The sequence below is a fragment of the Pleurodeles waltl genome, chromosome 3_1 (genome assembly GCF_031143425.1).
Source record: "Pleurodeles waltl isolate 20211129_DDA chromosome 3_1, aPleWal1.hap1.20221129, whole genome shotgun sequence".
In the NCBI taxonomy this organism is placed as follows: Eukaryota; Metazoa; Chordata; class Amphibia; order Caudata; family Salamandridae; genus Pleurodeles; species Pleurodeles waltl.
The window spans coordinates 544,317,126-544,333,776 of NC_090440.1; the positions used below are offsets into that span (position 1 = coordinate 544,317,126).

The following is a 16,651-nucleotide window of genomic DNA, read 5'->3' on the forward strand; positions in this document are numbered from 1 at the left end:
CTCAAAAGCAAGTGAATCGCTAACGTGCAGATTTAAACATTACATGCTCCAATGCATGGAGGGCAAAGCTCTGGTCTTTTGACTAGTCAATTGCCTTGCTTATTAATGGCTACTTGCAATAAAGGCATTTTAGACTTTTATGCGCTATCCTGAGTGTCTCCATTGTCTTTTACAACTTTATGAGTACTGGGCTTCTGTAAAGTTTATGAATGAAATATTTAATCGCTGTTCACGATACAAGGATGTCCATCTTCAGCACTTTTTTTTAGGTTCCATATTTATGGGATTGGACCCATAAGAGCTTATGTAGAAAATACTCATCATTTGTTTATTTTTCCCTAATGGGTGCACAATGTCATCTGCGAATGCGCACACACACACTAATCTCATTAGTAAGAAGGCCATGATGGTTAATGTACCCTAACTGTAAGATCAACATTAACTTATGGGTCTCACCAAGAATGACGCTCTCAGCTTTATTTCAGCCTTCCTTACAAACGAGTTTGCAGTGACTGCATATTCGACAGTAAAAGCATATAAATCCTCAACTCATAAAAAAATTGAGGGAGGAGGTGCCACATACTTAGTGCACCAGGGTTTAATTTGTAACCATAAATAAGTGTAGGTTTCCAGACTTTTCTTAGGAGCCACCGCTGGTGCTGACAAATATCAAGAAGCCTAGCTCTAATTCCACTTGATGTGTCTTTCTTCCACTTTCTGCGACTTTCCTCACTATTATGGGTTCTCTTTCATGCTTGCTTTCTCCCTTTGTCACTTTTATTTTTGCCTTTATTTCTCTACCTCCTGTCCTCTCTCTACCCTCCTTTGTTTCAAATGCAATCTACAACGCAAGAACCATGGTGGCGTGGCTGGGAGATGGGCTGGTGCCCCATCTGTAATGGTCCTGCCTCCCCCAAGCCCTTGTGACAGCTACTGCGAGCAGCAACAGACCCTGGCTTCTCAGCCTGGCACCAGTTATGTTGTAGCTATTTGTCTTTTATGTTTTACTTTCTCTTTACTTCCCTAGAGAATGTCATTTTTACAGGATGTTGAGTCTAACACACAATACTGGCTCCCATCACACGGTCACAGCCAGTATCACACGGTGGCAGAGAAAACCAGCTGAAAACCACTATAAACACCCCAGGACTTCTGCAACAGCCTCAGCAAGCTTTTGTTGTATTTTTTTTTTTTTTAAGAGGAGGTTTGGAGCCGGGGTGGCGTCATAAGTGTCTCTTCAGTGCTTCTCAGCATGAGGCCACACCCCCTCCAAGGCCCTGCCCCTCCTCACAAGGTGAGATGTTCCTTAAACTTGGCAGGTCTGCTCATGCATAGTGGGTACTGTGAAACGAGCTGCCTCTTTATATTTGTGTGAGTTCAGGTTGTGAGTGGGTGTATCTATTGAGAGCTGAGGGTGTTTTGGATTCACAGCTGTGGTGTTGAGCTTGAAGGCAGAGCACATTTCTCACAGTGCCCATTAGTGGGTAATTAAGGGTTTCAGAACAATTACTCATCTAATCCGTGGCCCTTCTGCAGTGCAGACAGAGCAATGGTCATGTGTGCTAACTGCATGTGAAAGTGTGTAAAGGAGGTACACAACTGTTGAAATTGCCAGGGTGAAAGATGAAGAAAAGGCAGTGCCAAACCTGCCAACTTGAAAATAATATTTGACGTGTGAAAAGGGGGGCGTGGCTTGTAGGGGTGGGTCTTTGTGCCAAGAAATTCCTGAGCAGCCTATATGCCTGGTCCTGAGCCAATGGACCCACTTCCCCTCCCCAAAAAGCCAAAAACATAAGGGGTTCTTTTCTCACACCATGATGGACATCGGCTGCTTACAGCCTCAAAAGACAAGGTTGAAATCCACTCTTTGCAGTGGTTTCCGGCTCGCCATGCCTGACACCCTATTAGATCTGCATGATTGTACCAAGATGTGAAGAATTGCTATCATGAGAGCATGTCCTACCGTCGGCTCTGATTTTACGGAGTGGAGCTCCCCCCTGCCCTCCCCATCTCTCCCTCCACCCACCAGTTACATTCCTAGATCAGTCTGATGGGAAGCAGCATGAAGCACGACTCCCGAACAACAAAGTTGTGGAAAACAAAAGCGGAACAATGCTTTCCTTAATCACGAATTCCTTGTTCGGCGCCTTAACCACCTATGTGCTGAACCACGCACATGCGTGGTTAAGGCACAGAAGAAGGGAGTCGGCTGAGGAGGACGACGCGATCAAGGAGGAGGTAAGTGGGTCTGGGACTGGGGCTGTTTTAGGGGCAGGGGCGTTGGGGTATTTTTAGTTTTACGGGGTGGGGGTTGGGGTGGTTTATGGGCAGGGGAGGGAGGGTCGGGGCATTTTTAGTTTTAGGGGCGGGATGGGGAGTTGGCGTATTTTTAGTTTTTGGGGTGGGGTGGGGGGTCGGGTGATTAAGGTTTAGGGGCAGGGTAGGGGGGTCGGGCATTTTTAGTTTTAAGTGCAGGGGTTGGGGGGGGTCGGGTATTTTTTGATTTTGGGGGTGGGGAGTTGAGGTGGTTTAGGTTTAGTGGTGGGAGGGGCATTTTTAGTTTTAGGGGTGGGGGTTGGGGTATTTTTAGTTCTTGGTCGTGGTGGGGGTCCGGAGTATTTTTACTTTTTGGGAGTGGGGGTTGGGGTGGTTTAGGGGCGGGGGAGAGGCATTTTTGGCTTTAGGGGCGGGTGGAGGGGGTCGGGGTATTTTTACTTTTAGGGAGTGGGGGGTTGGGGTAGTTTAGGTTTTAGGGGCAGGGTTGGGGTGGTTTTACGGGTGGGGTGGGGGGGTCGTGGTAATTTTAGGGGTGGGAGTTGGGGTGGTTTTAGGGACGAGGTGGGCGTTGGCGTAGTTCATGTTTTAGGGGCGGGGTGGGGGGTTGGGGTGGTTTTAGGCACGGGTGGGGAGTCGCAGTCATTTATGAGCGGGTTGGGGTGGTTTTGGGGGGGGTAGGGTTCGTAATCATTTTAGGGCCGGGGTAGCGTCAGGGGCAGGGGTGGGGGGATGGGGTGGTTTTAGGTTTAAGGGGCGGGGTGGGGGGTCGCGGTAATTTTTAGGGGCTGGGTGTGGGCTGGGGTGGGTTGCATGCTGGAACCATGCATGCCGTTCACTAATGCCTTTACCAGGAATGCCTTTACAATGAAAAATCATTGTTAAGGCATTCGTGGTAAAGGCATTAGTGGTAACAACGCAGTCGTTGTTCCGACCGCGTTTTTCAGGAATGCGTGGTTCCAGCATCTATCCCAGTCTGATTCCCTCCCATAGAATTCGGCCTATCATTCATAAATCCAAAGGCGGGGCGCGCTCCAGAGCTATCAGATTCTGAAATGCTCCGTGTGAGTGTTTTTTTGACAGCGAGATTTAGTGACACATTTTAAATCAAATTCCAGCCCAGGAAGGGGCGGAGGATGTTCTCTTCCTAATTGGCGGCATTTCTTGGGCGTTAATGAGCACGATATGCCTGTCTCTCGTCATTGGTAACATAGAAACGATAACAAATGTGTTTAGATAAATAATATTTAGCTCGATCAGTCCAGTGACCTCTTTGCCCGAGCAGATAACGCTCTCCGGTCTGCAGCGTCTAAGATTGTATCTCCATTGCGCCCTTTTAATAACAGAAATTCGATGTACCGTTCCGAGGGTGTAAATTACTCTAACGCGTAGTTTAGAATACTTCCCCACGTGTCAAAATGCACCTTTCTCCTGTTTAGCAGGGAGCTCGCCTCCAGCCCGGAATTTCTGGGGTAGGTTTTGTTAGAGGCCTCATCTGTGACTGGCAGAGCCTCCTGGTACTGGCTGCCAGAGGCCTTGCAAGGAGGACCGCAGAGATGCTTGCTTATAGGCCTGCCTTGTAACCGAGGCCTGAAGCACAATGAAAGGCCCACCTGTAGGAATGGATGATAAGCACCTTACATTTTTCTAAATTTTCTGGAGCTGCCTATCTCACAGACCTACAAAGGCCGGGCTGGGGGGCTACCTAGCCCGTCTGTCTGTGAATATCCTTTTTTTTTTTTTTTTTTAAGACTGAAGCGTCACCATCTCAACAGCAGCTCCCTTCATGGATATTTCGTTTAATTTTGGTTTTCCCTAGTGAACATCGCAAGAGTCACTGTAGTAGCCAGATACAGCCAACATCAGTGGCCTGCACAATGCAGCGTCAGTGCTTGGGGTCAGCCACACTGCAGCGCTCTTTGCTTACTCAGTGCAACGCTCCTCTTTTGATGCCCAGATTTTTGGCTGCTGCTGCAAAATTAGCTCCCGTGTCATTGACCATGAAAGCGACGAGTGTTCGCTTTTGTTTCGGGGCTTAAATTAGCACAACACAACCTGCCACGAGATGCTTCTCTAGGGGGTCCGCCACTGATGTCCCTTTTGTGGGTGTCCGTCCGCACTTTGTGTTGTGAAAAAAACAGTTCAGGAAAAAGTTAAATTTATTCTGAATGTCTAAGTCACTTTCTGGCAGTTCAGAGAACTCTGACAGCGAGATCACACGCGCGAAGAAGTACCCCGAGGTAGGAGCATTCATGTTGTTTGTATACAGTTATGGTTTGGTATGTCGCTATATCAGTCTTTATGTGTATATCGCAAGCTGGTTTACGTTCTCATGTAATGCTTTCATCGTTGGATGTGTTCAGGTGATAGACGAGGAGATCCTGCCGCAGCAGCCGTTGTCAGCTGGGGTTATTGAACAAGCCGGTACAGAGGTGATCGCTGGGGCCTGCTGCTTTGAATGGACTCATTTCTAATGTGAGAGTACGGGTACCCTATTATTAGAAATGGCCAAGCGGCAAACCATCAGCTGTTGGGCTAATACTGTCAACGGACGGTGTTGGGTCTTGGTGGGGCAGTCAGTTTCCACGGTTCCTCGGGGTTGGAACCTGTCTTCACGGAGAGGCTTTTGTCAGTCTCCACCAGGAAGTACCCCTGAGCTGCCTGCGCTGAACCAATCCTCTGTATTGGACAGATCCACCTTTAAGCCACACAAAGAGAGACACACAGGCTACAAACAGCCTGGTGAATAAGACACACCAGACACAGAAAGAGCAAAAGTAAGAGAGAGAGATTGCAAAGAAACAAGTGGGGAAAAAGATCAGAGAAAGTAAGAAATATAGGAGAGGAGAGAAAGGGAAAAACAACCAACGGAAAAAAGGCAGGACACCACAGACTGACAGTGTGAGCGTGAGTCTAGGAAAAGTTAGAAAAAGTCAAGTAAGTGTGTGTGAGATAGCAAGAATGAGAGAGAAATACTGCATAGAAAAGAGTGAAAAAACTAAGAAGTAAAAGATCACCATTAAGTGGGTATTACAGAAAAACAGATGGAAGAAAGTGAAAGCATGAAAAGAGAGGGAGATAGGTATTAAAGAGACAGAGGTGAAAGAAAGAACACAGAACAATAGGGAGGCAAAGGAGAGAGATGAAAGACAACAAAAGGTGGGAGACACAAAACATAGAGGAGAGAAAATGGCAGGTGAGGAAGAGAGACAATGTTGGCGTAAAATAAGAGAGAGTTAAGACATAAGACATGGGAGGAGTGAGGGATGGAGAAGGGAGTTGAGAGGAAAGATAAAGGGAGAGCAGGAGAGTCAGATGAATGAGAGGTGAAGAGCAGGGGAAGCTTAGCACTCAAGGCATTCCAACACCATTCCACCTCTAAACATTCTTGCCTTCAGAGCGGACCTCAGTTGTACCGCCTGCCAACTCTGCAGCGCAAGGAAACAAAGAAAATGCTAATTGCATGTTTGATGTGCCTTAAGTTCACTCTCGGCCCTTCAGACTGCACAGTTTTTCATGGATCAGAGCTCTGAGGCACAGCTTTGTGTTAGAGAAGCAGGTCTAAATTACACCCCACAGATCTCCAACTTTACATAAGTGTTCTAGGGCATAACGCAACCCCCTGCTACCCTTACTGTCTGGTGGTCACCCCAGCCTTCCGGAGTGGAGGGGGGGCTTCATTCCACCTAAAGCCCATGAATAGGTGTCCATTGCAGAAGTCTGAAATGGCCAGGCGGCAGGCCATGGCCTCTTAGGGCTAATACTGTCAACCAATGGTAGTGGCTCTGGGTGGGGCAGTTAGTTTCCACACTACATTGAGATTGGAGCATGCCTTCATGGAGTGGCTTTGGTCAGTCTCCACCAGGAGGTACCCATGAGCTGCCTGCACAGTACCGGTCCTCTCGGTCTTGGACAGAACCACCTCTAAGTCACACAAAAGCAATAGACCCATCCCAACTCCTTTGAACTCTAACATGCCCCTCAACTCACTCTGCAAGGGGTTCCATCGTCTTGCCATACACAAGTCCCTTCTCACCTTTGTCTGGCCTCGTGTCTCTAGTTCTGAATCGAAGTCTGATGAAGCAAATAAGATTCAATCTCTAAAAAGTCACAGTGCTGGGGTCTCACCTGCAACCACAAGCTCTGCGCACTTTAGAAACAGGTTTGGAAAAAATGAAGATAGTTTCCAAATTGCGTACGATAGGAGGGGTTGATGCCTGAAGAGATTTTCAGGCCTCAGAGTTCTACTTAATGTTTGACTGACTCTGGCCCAGAGCTACTAGCCTTTTAGCAGCAGCATTCTGGGGAGAAGTCACCCATGTGCTCTATGCTCAGAGCTCTAGTCTACTGGCTGCAGTGTATGACTTCATCTTCAGTGCTAGAGAGGCTGCCAGGGCTTGACCCAGCATAACAGAGTTTTTTAGTGTACATCACCATGTTAAATGGTCTTTTTTCTGATATCTACCCTCTATATCTTGAGGCGCGAAGGGGTCAGCACGCAGACTTGCTTATGCCTTTGCAGTCCAATACTGTCAAGACCAGGCCCTCTGAATATTTGTCCCAGGGACTGACGGGGCTACCAACAGTTGGATTGCTGGTGGGTCTAGTGTCGGACAGCAGGTTTGTCACACACATGAAAGTAATAACCTTTCCTTAGAAGGCTGTAGAATTAGGCAGAATATGAATAATAAAGCTGCGATCTCACATCGAGATAAAAGTGGAGAAATCTTCCTTAGCTCCGGAGTGGGCGCATAAGCCATCCAACTGTCCCCCACTCAGGAGAACGTAGATGGACCACACTGGCTCCGACACCAGAGTAGTGAAAGTAGCGGCGTAATGAAACTTGAGGGGTGGGGCCTGCAAGGCATTAGGAGCCCCCCCAGGGGCAATTCACCTACCACTTTTGCTGAGGGGGGCCCTGGAGCTTTACCCCCACCACATCCACCATCCCGGCACCAGAGGGGCTAACGTTACCTCACTGAGTGAAAGCCACCCCACTCACTACGGCTCCGGAGCGAGACCTGCACATCACCTTACACCCCCTCACACAGCAGACACAGAGGGACCTATCCAAATCCTCCCCACTGAAGCAGGGTCGGCTTTAATGTTGGTGGCGCCCACTGGGACCATCTTTGGTGGCACTCCCCAAACTCTCCCCATGACCTCCTTTTAATTTTTTATAGCGCTACTCATCCCACTGCTGGCTGTCAGACTGCTTTACATCACGTACACACTATATACAGAGGCATTGACTCATGCAAGCTTGCAAATCACTATATAGGGCATATTACATAAGATAATGAGGTGTAGGGGTGACCTATCGTCCATGCAGGTAGGCATTGTATGTTGAAAGTGCTTGGTCTGGAGAAACACACACTTGGGATTTACAACAACGCATTGGTTGGGCTTGCCAGCACTAATAAGAATTTATCTATGCAATGCATGTTGAATGCAGCTTTTTTTGTGTTTTTATGTCACTCCTACACCTTGTAGCCCATGTTGTTTTATGTAATATTTCCTATATATTAATTTGCATATTTGTATGATTCTATGTCTATGTATAATGTATGTGTGTGATGTTGGTAGCTCAATATATTAGGAGGATTCTAACGCGTGAACTGCAAGTATTAAAAGCATGACGGTGACAAAAATAGTAACAGATCGAGCTATGGAGATAAAATATAAATATGAGATCCACAAGTTTCACATTGTGATTTGCAGCAGGCACATTAACCCTCTGTGCTACTTGATGAGTCAAAACTATGACTAGATAAAAAACCCATCTTGCCAGCAAATCTATAAATCAACAGTTATCTTGCCATTATGGTTGTCCCCTGAAAATTGCTGGGCACACAAAGATCTCTGCAGCAGGTACCTTCAGCCATTCAGGAAATCTTTCAAATGCAGCGTCCCCCAAGCCTGTGCCAAGGGCGGTGGCACTGGCCACACCGTCATTTGACCAACACTACACTGAAGCATCAGACAGTCATACTAGGGTGCCATCCAATGGTTCCAATAATGCCACTGCACGTCAGTGGAGCCAAAATCTGGTTCAGAAATTGGTGAGAATTCAACACAATTAAAAGTTCTATTATGACATAAATGATAGCAAGCGGGAAAGAGATAAATACGTTTCTGAGACTTCAAGATCTGAACGACGAAAGTGGGTTGGATACTTTGTCCAAGAATGTTGTTAAAGAGACTTTGTCAATGACACCTTCCGATGGCTGCAATTCTCAGGTTAATTTCCTAAACCGTCTTTCACTACTCTGGGTTGAAGCTACCTACAATCCAAGCGACAGATATCTATGATACAGCGAAAAACATTTTGCACAATATACCAAAGGATTTGACACCTTTTGGAGAGGCATTTATGATACCCGTTTTTATATTGCGGATGATGACGTGTTTGCTGTTCTAACGAAAAAACTACAAGGCTAGGTGATCTATTTGGACTAGATAATCACTCATGTATTTCCTTACCTGGAAGGCTGGGTCATGAAAGATGTCTACAACAATAAATCTGCCACACGAGGTGGAGATGTCTCTGAAACTCCAAAACATGCCTACAAAGAAAATTATATTTATTGGTTGGACATGATGAGGCTCTAATGACAGAATACGATTAGGTTCTCCTAGATTTCCAGGCCCTGCTGGGGGATGCTCCTATGACGGGAAGAAGGGGGTGTCTTTTGCAGAGTCAGCTCCACGTCAACTTTCTTGGAGCTCTCACTGATACGGTTGGCTCTGATTGCTTGTCTTTATTGTGTGCAGGGCCGATGGGTACTGGTATTCATGGATAATACCACCTCCATTCACTATACCTACAATATAGAGGACTGGGCTCCTTGAAACTGTGCAGAGAAGCGGGGATGCTGTGGTATTCAGCCATCTATACTGGTGTCTGCCTTTATGCTGCTTATTTGTTAGAGAAAGCACTGTTGAGACAGATGCTGTCAGCAGGCTTCATAGTCATTCGCATGAGTAGAGTGTTCATCAATATGTGGTATCAAAAACTTTGCTCACGCAGGTGAATTCTTTGCCATTTACCAGTCCACTGCCCGAGGATGGTGAGCCCGTAATGTTCAAGCTGGTCTATGCCGTTTCTTCATCGTCATTAATGGTTCCAAACAGATAAAGATTTTCGATAATGATCAGGAGGAACCGGTATACAAATAAACTTCTCTGAAGTGTGGTAAAGTCATTCAAACTGCTAATGTTGTAATTCCTTCTGTCCTCAGAGGGGCAGTGTATTTTATAAGACCCTGAGCAGCATGGCGTTGCACACTAGGTTTCAATTATCATGATTTTTCTGTTGCGGTTGTGATAACGGGCATTACGCCACAGAGTGCAATGCTTGTCTACAAGAGCAGACGGTTGAAGTTCTGTCAATGGTGGAGTAAAACAACTTCAAAAATCAGTTAGAGCATCTTTTTCTGCATTCCCGGATTTTTCATAGAAACATGTTAAGTGGGGTCTGCAAATCTTAAACGTTAGACTTAATATGCGCCACTTCCTTTTTTCTTTGAGGCTCCTGTTGTTCCTCAATTTCTAAGGGAATTTTGAGTAGATTTCACCTTATATCACAGCTTTCTGAAACCTCAGCTTAGGACTGGTCTCATACTAAAGTTTTCTGGCAGCAATGAAAGAATGGGGAGAAGAATACAGGCTTCGCTGCACACATTTGTCTTTTAGGACCAGGTATCTCTAAGAGTAAAACAATCTTTTTTTTTTTACTAAGTTGATCACTTTGTAATACAATTGCCAAGCTTTTACTGCCGCTACAATCATCTATTGCAAAGGTGAAACTACACAGACTGTATCTAAAAAAGGTTCACCTCATTCTAATGTATGATATTAAAGCAGCTTTTTGTAGCCCATGAAAGATTTTCCAGGAGGGTGGTGGTAACAAAGTAGACTTTCCTGATGAGTAGTGTCCTTCATCATGGAGGACACAGAGGCAGACAAAATGACTCCACCCAAAGAAACAATTTCACATACTGCTAGAGGCTGAATGGCCACTGCTGCTTCCTGGAGATGGCTGCTTTTACATTAAATATTCTAAGTGTCCTTTCTGACTTCTCTCCTTCCATTTGTTATTGTTACTTGTTATCTGTACGGTCCTGCAGAGCTGTGGCCTTGCTAACTACTTTCAAGGCGGAGCAAGCATGCCCTGTTTGATTGGTTGCACGTGTGTTGGTGGGAGGGGGCTGCCTTTTCCTTGCCTGTAAGTGGATAAAAGCAGAACCTCACAGACTTTTCAGTGCAAGTGTGGCTCTTGGGATCATTTCAGTGTGGCTCAACCATATTGTTCTGGCCAATTCAACTGCTTGCAGAGGCACGATGTTTTGACATAGCCTTTTTTGCAACGCTGGAAATATTACTAAAAGGAGATTAGCTTTAAACTGGGGTACCATCTCCAAATACACAGGATGGCTGAATACTCTGTTCTGCTTAAACTCGAAGCTGCATACTGTTCTTTGTTTGCATAGACAACCAAGCCTTCCAAGCATATTAAGTTCTTCATTGTACATTGCCTATGGGCTTGTTGAGACTCCACATCTGACATGACACATCCGTATATTTCGTTTTGAGAAATGTCAGCTACTTGCTGTACAGGACACAACCACTATTCTGATACTTGGCGATTTGTTAACTTCTGGATTAAGAGCTCAAGCACCGCTGAATGCTTGAATTAAAGGCATTTCTTTCTTTCATTCTTCTCTTGAAAACAGTGAAAATGAATATGCATGCTTATAAGTGGTGTTCTGAACATCTAGGCTACAGCAGTAGTCTTCAAACGTTTTAATGCCGTGTCCCTACCCCCCTGTGGGGAAAAAAATCATTGAGGCCCCCCTCCGAATTTTTCACAATTATTCTATTAAATTGGCAATGTTTAAATTTATCTAGACTTATTTAAACAATGCAGTTACATTCTGTTACTGTTTTAAAAATGCAATCAAACACATGATTGCCAAATACACTATTGAGGTTAGGCAGCCCTTACTAGCATGTAAATGTATCCACAGTGTGATTATTTGACATGAGGGTAGGGTGGGGGTCTTGAAGAATATTTGGAGTCTCTTCCCTTTTCACACAAACTCCCTGCTAGGATATAAATGGAAAAACATGTTAGTGATGGCCCATTATAGAGCGACTTACTGCTGCTCATATTTTTCAGCCTAAAACAAAGCACTGTTATCAGCATAATGCTTCTTTTAGCCAGAGCCTGGCACCCCCAACCTCTGTAATCACTTGAGGACCCCTCGAGGCGGCCTGTCCTCCAGGACTCCTGGGTTAGAGCATCCCTATCAGTGGCAGTGTGATAGAAGAGCAAAAATACAGAGTTGCTGAATGTTATACTTACCTCCAGGCATGTCAATATACAGCCACATGTCGGCCGGATTATAATTGTAGATTTGTTCAATTCAGCAGAGTTGTACCCACTGTAGAAGGAGTCTGTGAAGATGGGGGAAAGTGTGTCAGGTGAAGTCTAATACCATAAACATTTGTAAAATGGTTTGTAAAAAATAATAACAATAATAATACAAATTAAAAAAAAGAAAGAACTACAGGAGTTCATTTGTTTCATTCTTAGGAAGTCACTGCCCACTTCCACCAAAGGCATGGTCCACCTTCTCCACAGATGCAACCGAGTATGCACAGTAGACATCATATACGCCAGTGCTATTAACCATGCACTTTTATTGGCAATCATATTTTTGCTAGAGATAACATGTGCAAAATTAAATGAACAATCAGTTTAGCGTAGAAACAGCATAATCTGGGATATTATATTATACAAAGTGGTTTGACACTGAATACAAAAAGTGAAGGATGGAAGGTGTAAATCGCTATCAGCGACTGGCAATTATTCAGGACCGCATCCCAATCCATTGATGTTTTGCAGACCGTGCCACCTTAGTTTGGACCTAGCCATATGCAAATCAGTCTTGACCCTGACACAATGGAAATAGTCAATCAATCAATCAATCAATCAGTTTTTGTAAAGCGCAGCAACTCACCCGTGAGGGTATCAAGGCGCTGGGGGGGAGGGGAAGGGCCTCATCTGAAGAGCCGTCTTGAGGTTTTCCTGAAGATGGTGAGCGATGGGCTTTGTCTGAGGTGCAGGGGGAGGTTGTTCCAGCTCTTTGCTGCAATATAGGTGAAGGATAGTCCTCCGGCGGTGGTTTTGCGGATGCGAGGGACGGTGGCCAGGGCCATCTGGGCTGAGCAAGGGATCTGTCGGGGGTGTAGAAGGAGACGCGGTGGTTCAGGTAGGCTGGTCCTGCCGTGTGTATTGCGTTTCTCGACCGGGAGCCAGTGGAGGGTCCTCAGGTGTTGAAAGATGTGTCTCGGCGTGGGAGATCCAGAAGGAGTCTGGATGAGTTGTAGTTTTTTGATGTTTTTAGTCGAGGTGTCGGCGTAGAGGGCGTTGCCGTAGTCGGACTTGCTAGTGACTAAGGCGTGGGTGACTGTCCTGCGACAGTTTGCTGGGATCTATCTGAAGATCTTCTGGAGTGTGTGGAGTGTGTGCCAGTAGGAGGAGGCGACTGAGTTTGCCTGGCGGGTCATGAATAGGGAGGAGTCGAGTATGATGCCTAGGTTTCGGTCGTGCTCAGTCGGTGCATGGGGGGCGCTGAGGGATGTGGGCCACCAAGCGTCTTCCCTAGCTGAGGTGGCATTTCCGAAGATGATGAGCTTAGTCTTGTCAGAGTTGAGCTTGAGGCAGATTTCTCTCATCTAGGAGGCAACGGCTTCCATTCCTGAGTGGAAGTTCCTTTTGGCCGTGTCTGAGTCTTCGGTGAGGGAAATGATGAGTTGTGTGTCCTCGGCATATGACACAACGTTCGTACCGTGGCTTCTGACGATGGCTGCAAGAGTGGCCATGTATACGTTGAACAGTGCAGGACTCAGTGAGGATCCCTGGGGGACTCTGCAGTTGATTCCTGGGGGTCTGGATGTGTAGGGCAGACGTCTGACCCTCTGCATCCTCCCGGAGAGGAAGGAGTGGATCCATTCCAGGGCTCCTTCACGGATTCCTATGTTGTGGAGTCTGGTGCGTAGAGTGTTGTGGGAGACCATGTCGAAGGCTGCTGACAGGTCGAGGAGTATGAGCACTGCGGTGTGGCCATGGTCTCGGAGTAATTGGATGTCGTCGGTGGAGCCAGGAGGGCTGGTTCCGTGCTGTGGTTGCTGTGGAAGCCGGACTGGGAGCTGTCCAGGGAGTTGTTGGCCTCGATGAAATTCCGTAGTTGTGCGTTGATTGCTTTCCCCAGTACTTTGGCGAGGTAGGGTAGCAGCAAGATGGGCCAGAAATTCTTTAGTTCTGATGGGTCGGCCGAAGGCTTCTTCCGGAGAGGGCGTATTTCGGCATATTTCTAGTCCTTGGGGAAGGTGCCAGTGTTGATGGAGCAGTTCATTGTGTTCCGGAGCTCGAGGGCAATGGATGCGCTGGCTTTGATGTATATGTGGTGTGAGCAGGGGTCCGTGGGGGCTCCAGAGTGGGAGCTGATCATGATGCTGACTGTTTCCTCCATGGTGAGCGTGGACCAGCTGTGGATGGTCTGGGTTTGTTCTGTGGGAGGAATGGAGAGGGGTTTGGTCCAGGTTCCGGTGCCAGGATTTTCTGTGAGGAAGGTGTCGTAGATGTCCTTGATCTTGCAGTGGAAAAAGGTTGCAAGTTTGTCACAGAGGTCCTGTGACGGGGATGCTGGTGGCTTCGGAGGAGGGATCTGAGAACCTATTGTTGACTGAGAAGAATACCTTAGAGTTGTGTGTGGAGGAGTTGATGAGCTCCTGGAGTGCATCCTTCCTTGTGTTATTTATTTTTCGGCCATGGTTGCGGCTCTGATGGAGGCGAGGTCTTTGCTGGTTTGGCTGTTCCTCCATTTTTTCCTCTAAACTTCTTCGGGTACGCTTTGATTCTTGGAGTTCGATGGTGAACCAGATGGCTTTCTTAGGTACGCATTTGGCCAATGTCAGCTGGAGGGGGGCTAGAGTGTCAGCACATTCGGTGATCCATGCGTTGAGATTGCACGCTGCTGTGTTGGCGTCATCGGAGGGAGGGATTTGGCAAGAGATGAGATGAGTTCCTCATTGGTGATTTCGTTCCATTTCCTGTGAGGGGTAAGAGTTCGGTGGTGTGTTTGTGGAGGGAGCGGATGTTCAGGAGCAGGCAGCTGATGGGGTTGTGGAGGTTGTTGGTATCTCTGTGTGTGGAGAGTACCTTCAGCTTGTTGAGGCTGGCACTGAAGTTGCAGTACCTGCAGGTGAAAGGTCCGTGGGTGTCCTTGGGGGAGATGATGCAGCAGTTACTGAGGCGTCACGGCATCGGAAAGGAGGGTGATTTAACATACAACCAGGGTTCCTGGCGCTGTGCGCCGTCCAGGCACAGACAGGCACAAACGGGTTTACCTTTGGCGCACCAGCAGCGAGCCCGCTGTGTGGCTGCCATTAAGAAGAGGGTGTGGGGGGGTGGTCAGCTGGAAGGTGGAGGGAGGTGGGGCCGCAGGGGCACGGGAGGGGGGCAGAGGAAAGGAGGGGAGATAGAACAGAAAAGGAAAAACAAGTGAAAAAGGCAGAAAAGCAAGAGTGAAAGAGGGCAGAGGAAAGGAGGAGAGATGGAAAAGAAAAGGAAAAACGAGTGAAAAAAGGCAGAAAAACAAGAGTGAAAAAAGGCAGAAAAGCAAGAGTGAAAGGGCAGAGGAAAGGAGGAGAGATGGAAAAGAAAAGGAAAAAACAAGTGAAAAAAGGCAGAAAAGCAAGAGTGAAAGGGCAGAGGAAAGGAGGAAAGATGGAAAAGAAAAGGAAAAAACGAGTGAAAAAAAGCAGAAAAACAAGTGAAAGAGTGAAAAAAGGCAGAAATGCAAAAGTGAAAGAGGGCAGAGGAAAGGAGGAGAGATGGAAAAGAAAAGGAAAAATGAGTGAGAAAAGACAGAAAGAGCAAGAGTGAACGAGCGACAGAGAGTGGCCACCAGACCACCAGAGATGAGGCGCAGGGACGAGCCTGCAGGTGGAGAAGGGCATCGAATGGAGAGTCAGGAGACTCTCAGTTCATCCCAGGCAAAAGGCAGAGGCAGCAGCAGCCAGAGGAGCTTGGGAGGGCAGCAAACGCTGACCAGGAAGTCAGTGTAGCCAGATTGCCAAGCCAGGTACTCCCTGAACCAGAACACAAGCAAATCTTTAACAAGTCAGAATGCAGAGATGAAATTGAGAGACTGAGTCAAACAAAAACAGAGTGAAAGATCAGACTAAGGAAGCAGAGAGGGAGAGTTCATAGAAACAGTGAAATTGTGAAGCTATACCTTTTACAGCTGGCAGTAATAATCAAAAGGCAATTACATTTATGGTTTGTGTTTCACAAAGTTTCAAGTCTATTATTTTACCATGGAGATATCATCATGTACAGACTCTCCATTTCCAATACAATTTCAAAATCTCGGCAAGAATAATACACATGGGCGTACAGCGCCAGCTTTATGCATTCCACTCAAACCCCAAAGCTGAAGCAATGCGATTTTACTAGGAAAGTGTTTTTATATTAAGCAAATCAAACAGCTTGCGTGATTACACCTCTGATTAATACAACATTTAGGTTTGCTACAGGCTTGTGTAAAGTTGCAGTGAAGTCAAAGTTAACTAAATGTACAACCTTCAAGGCAGATGTGCTCGTCAATAGCTTAGAGGAGAGGATTCAGCTGTGTTCCTCACGCCATACTGGAATAGCAACCCAACAAGTAGTTAAAACATGATGATCAAGACCAGACCAAACCTCAGCTTGCAGATCATCTGCGCTACACCAATTAAAAGTGCACCCACTCACGAAGACATCAAGACACACGAGAGCAGGTGGAAAAAAAGAGTATCACAGTACAGAAATTGCAGCACTGAGCCTCTGCATCTGGCAGAGATTGTTCGGGACTATAACCATTTTATAGGCTCACTGGGGGACACATTTCTTTCGCTACGCTTACAGCTAATACTGTGGCTCAGCTCGTTAGGACACTGTCTTTAGTGATTTGAACTGGCCACTATTATTAGCATGTGGGCCTGATTTAGATCTCGGTGGATGGAATACTCTGTCACACATGTGACGGATATCCCGTCCACCGTATTATGATCTTCATGGGATTGTAGTACGGCAGACATGATAGCCTTCACGTTTGTGATGGAGTATTTCCCTCCGCCAAGATCTAAATCAGGCCCATAGTTTTCACCATTACCGATATAAAATAAGACAACAAAACAGAAAATTAACCTTTGCACAACTATCTATAACAGTGAAAAGATACTAGTTGATCTCCAAGTGGATATAGGTAACTAGAGATCCCTTCAGCTTACAATATTGGGTGCAATATTCAAAATTATCACTTTG

The 16,651-nt window shown here is 46.5% G+C and overlaps 2 protein-coding genes across 5 annotated transcripts in view; one reads left to right on the forward strand and one right to left on the reverse strand.

Annotated features, from left to right (window-relative positions):
* Positions 1–11,669, reverse strand: part of LOC138283515 (gamma-crystallin C-like) — a 51,454-nt gene extending 39,785 nt beyond the window's left edge. The window contains exon 1 of the mRNA XM_069221453.1: positions 11,642–11,669. Within this exon, the coding sequence (XP_069077554.1) occupies positions 11,642–11,669 (28 nt within the window). The remainder of the gene's footprint in view (positions 1–11,641) is intronic.
* The window catches only part of LCTL (lactase like), a 168,795-nt gene continuing 156,611 nt past the window's right edge, over positions 4,468–16,651 (forward strand). For all 4 annotated transcript variants that reach the window (XM_069222881.1, XM_069222879.1, XM_069222880.1 and 1 more), the window contains exon 1: positions 4,468–4,514. The gene's annotated coding sequence lies outside the window, so the exon portion shown is untranslated. The remainder of the gene's footprint in view (positions 4,515–16,651) is intronic.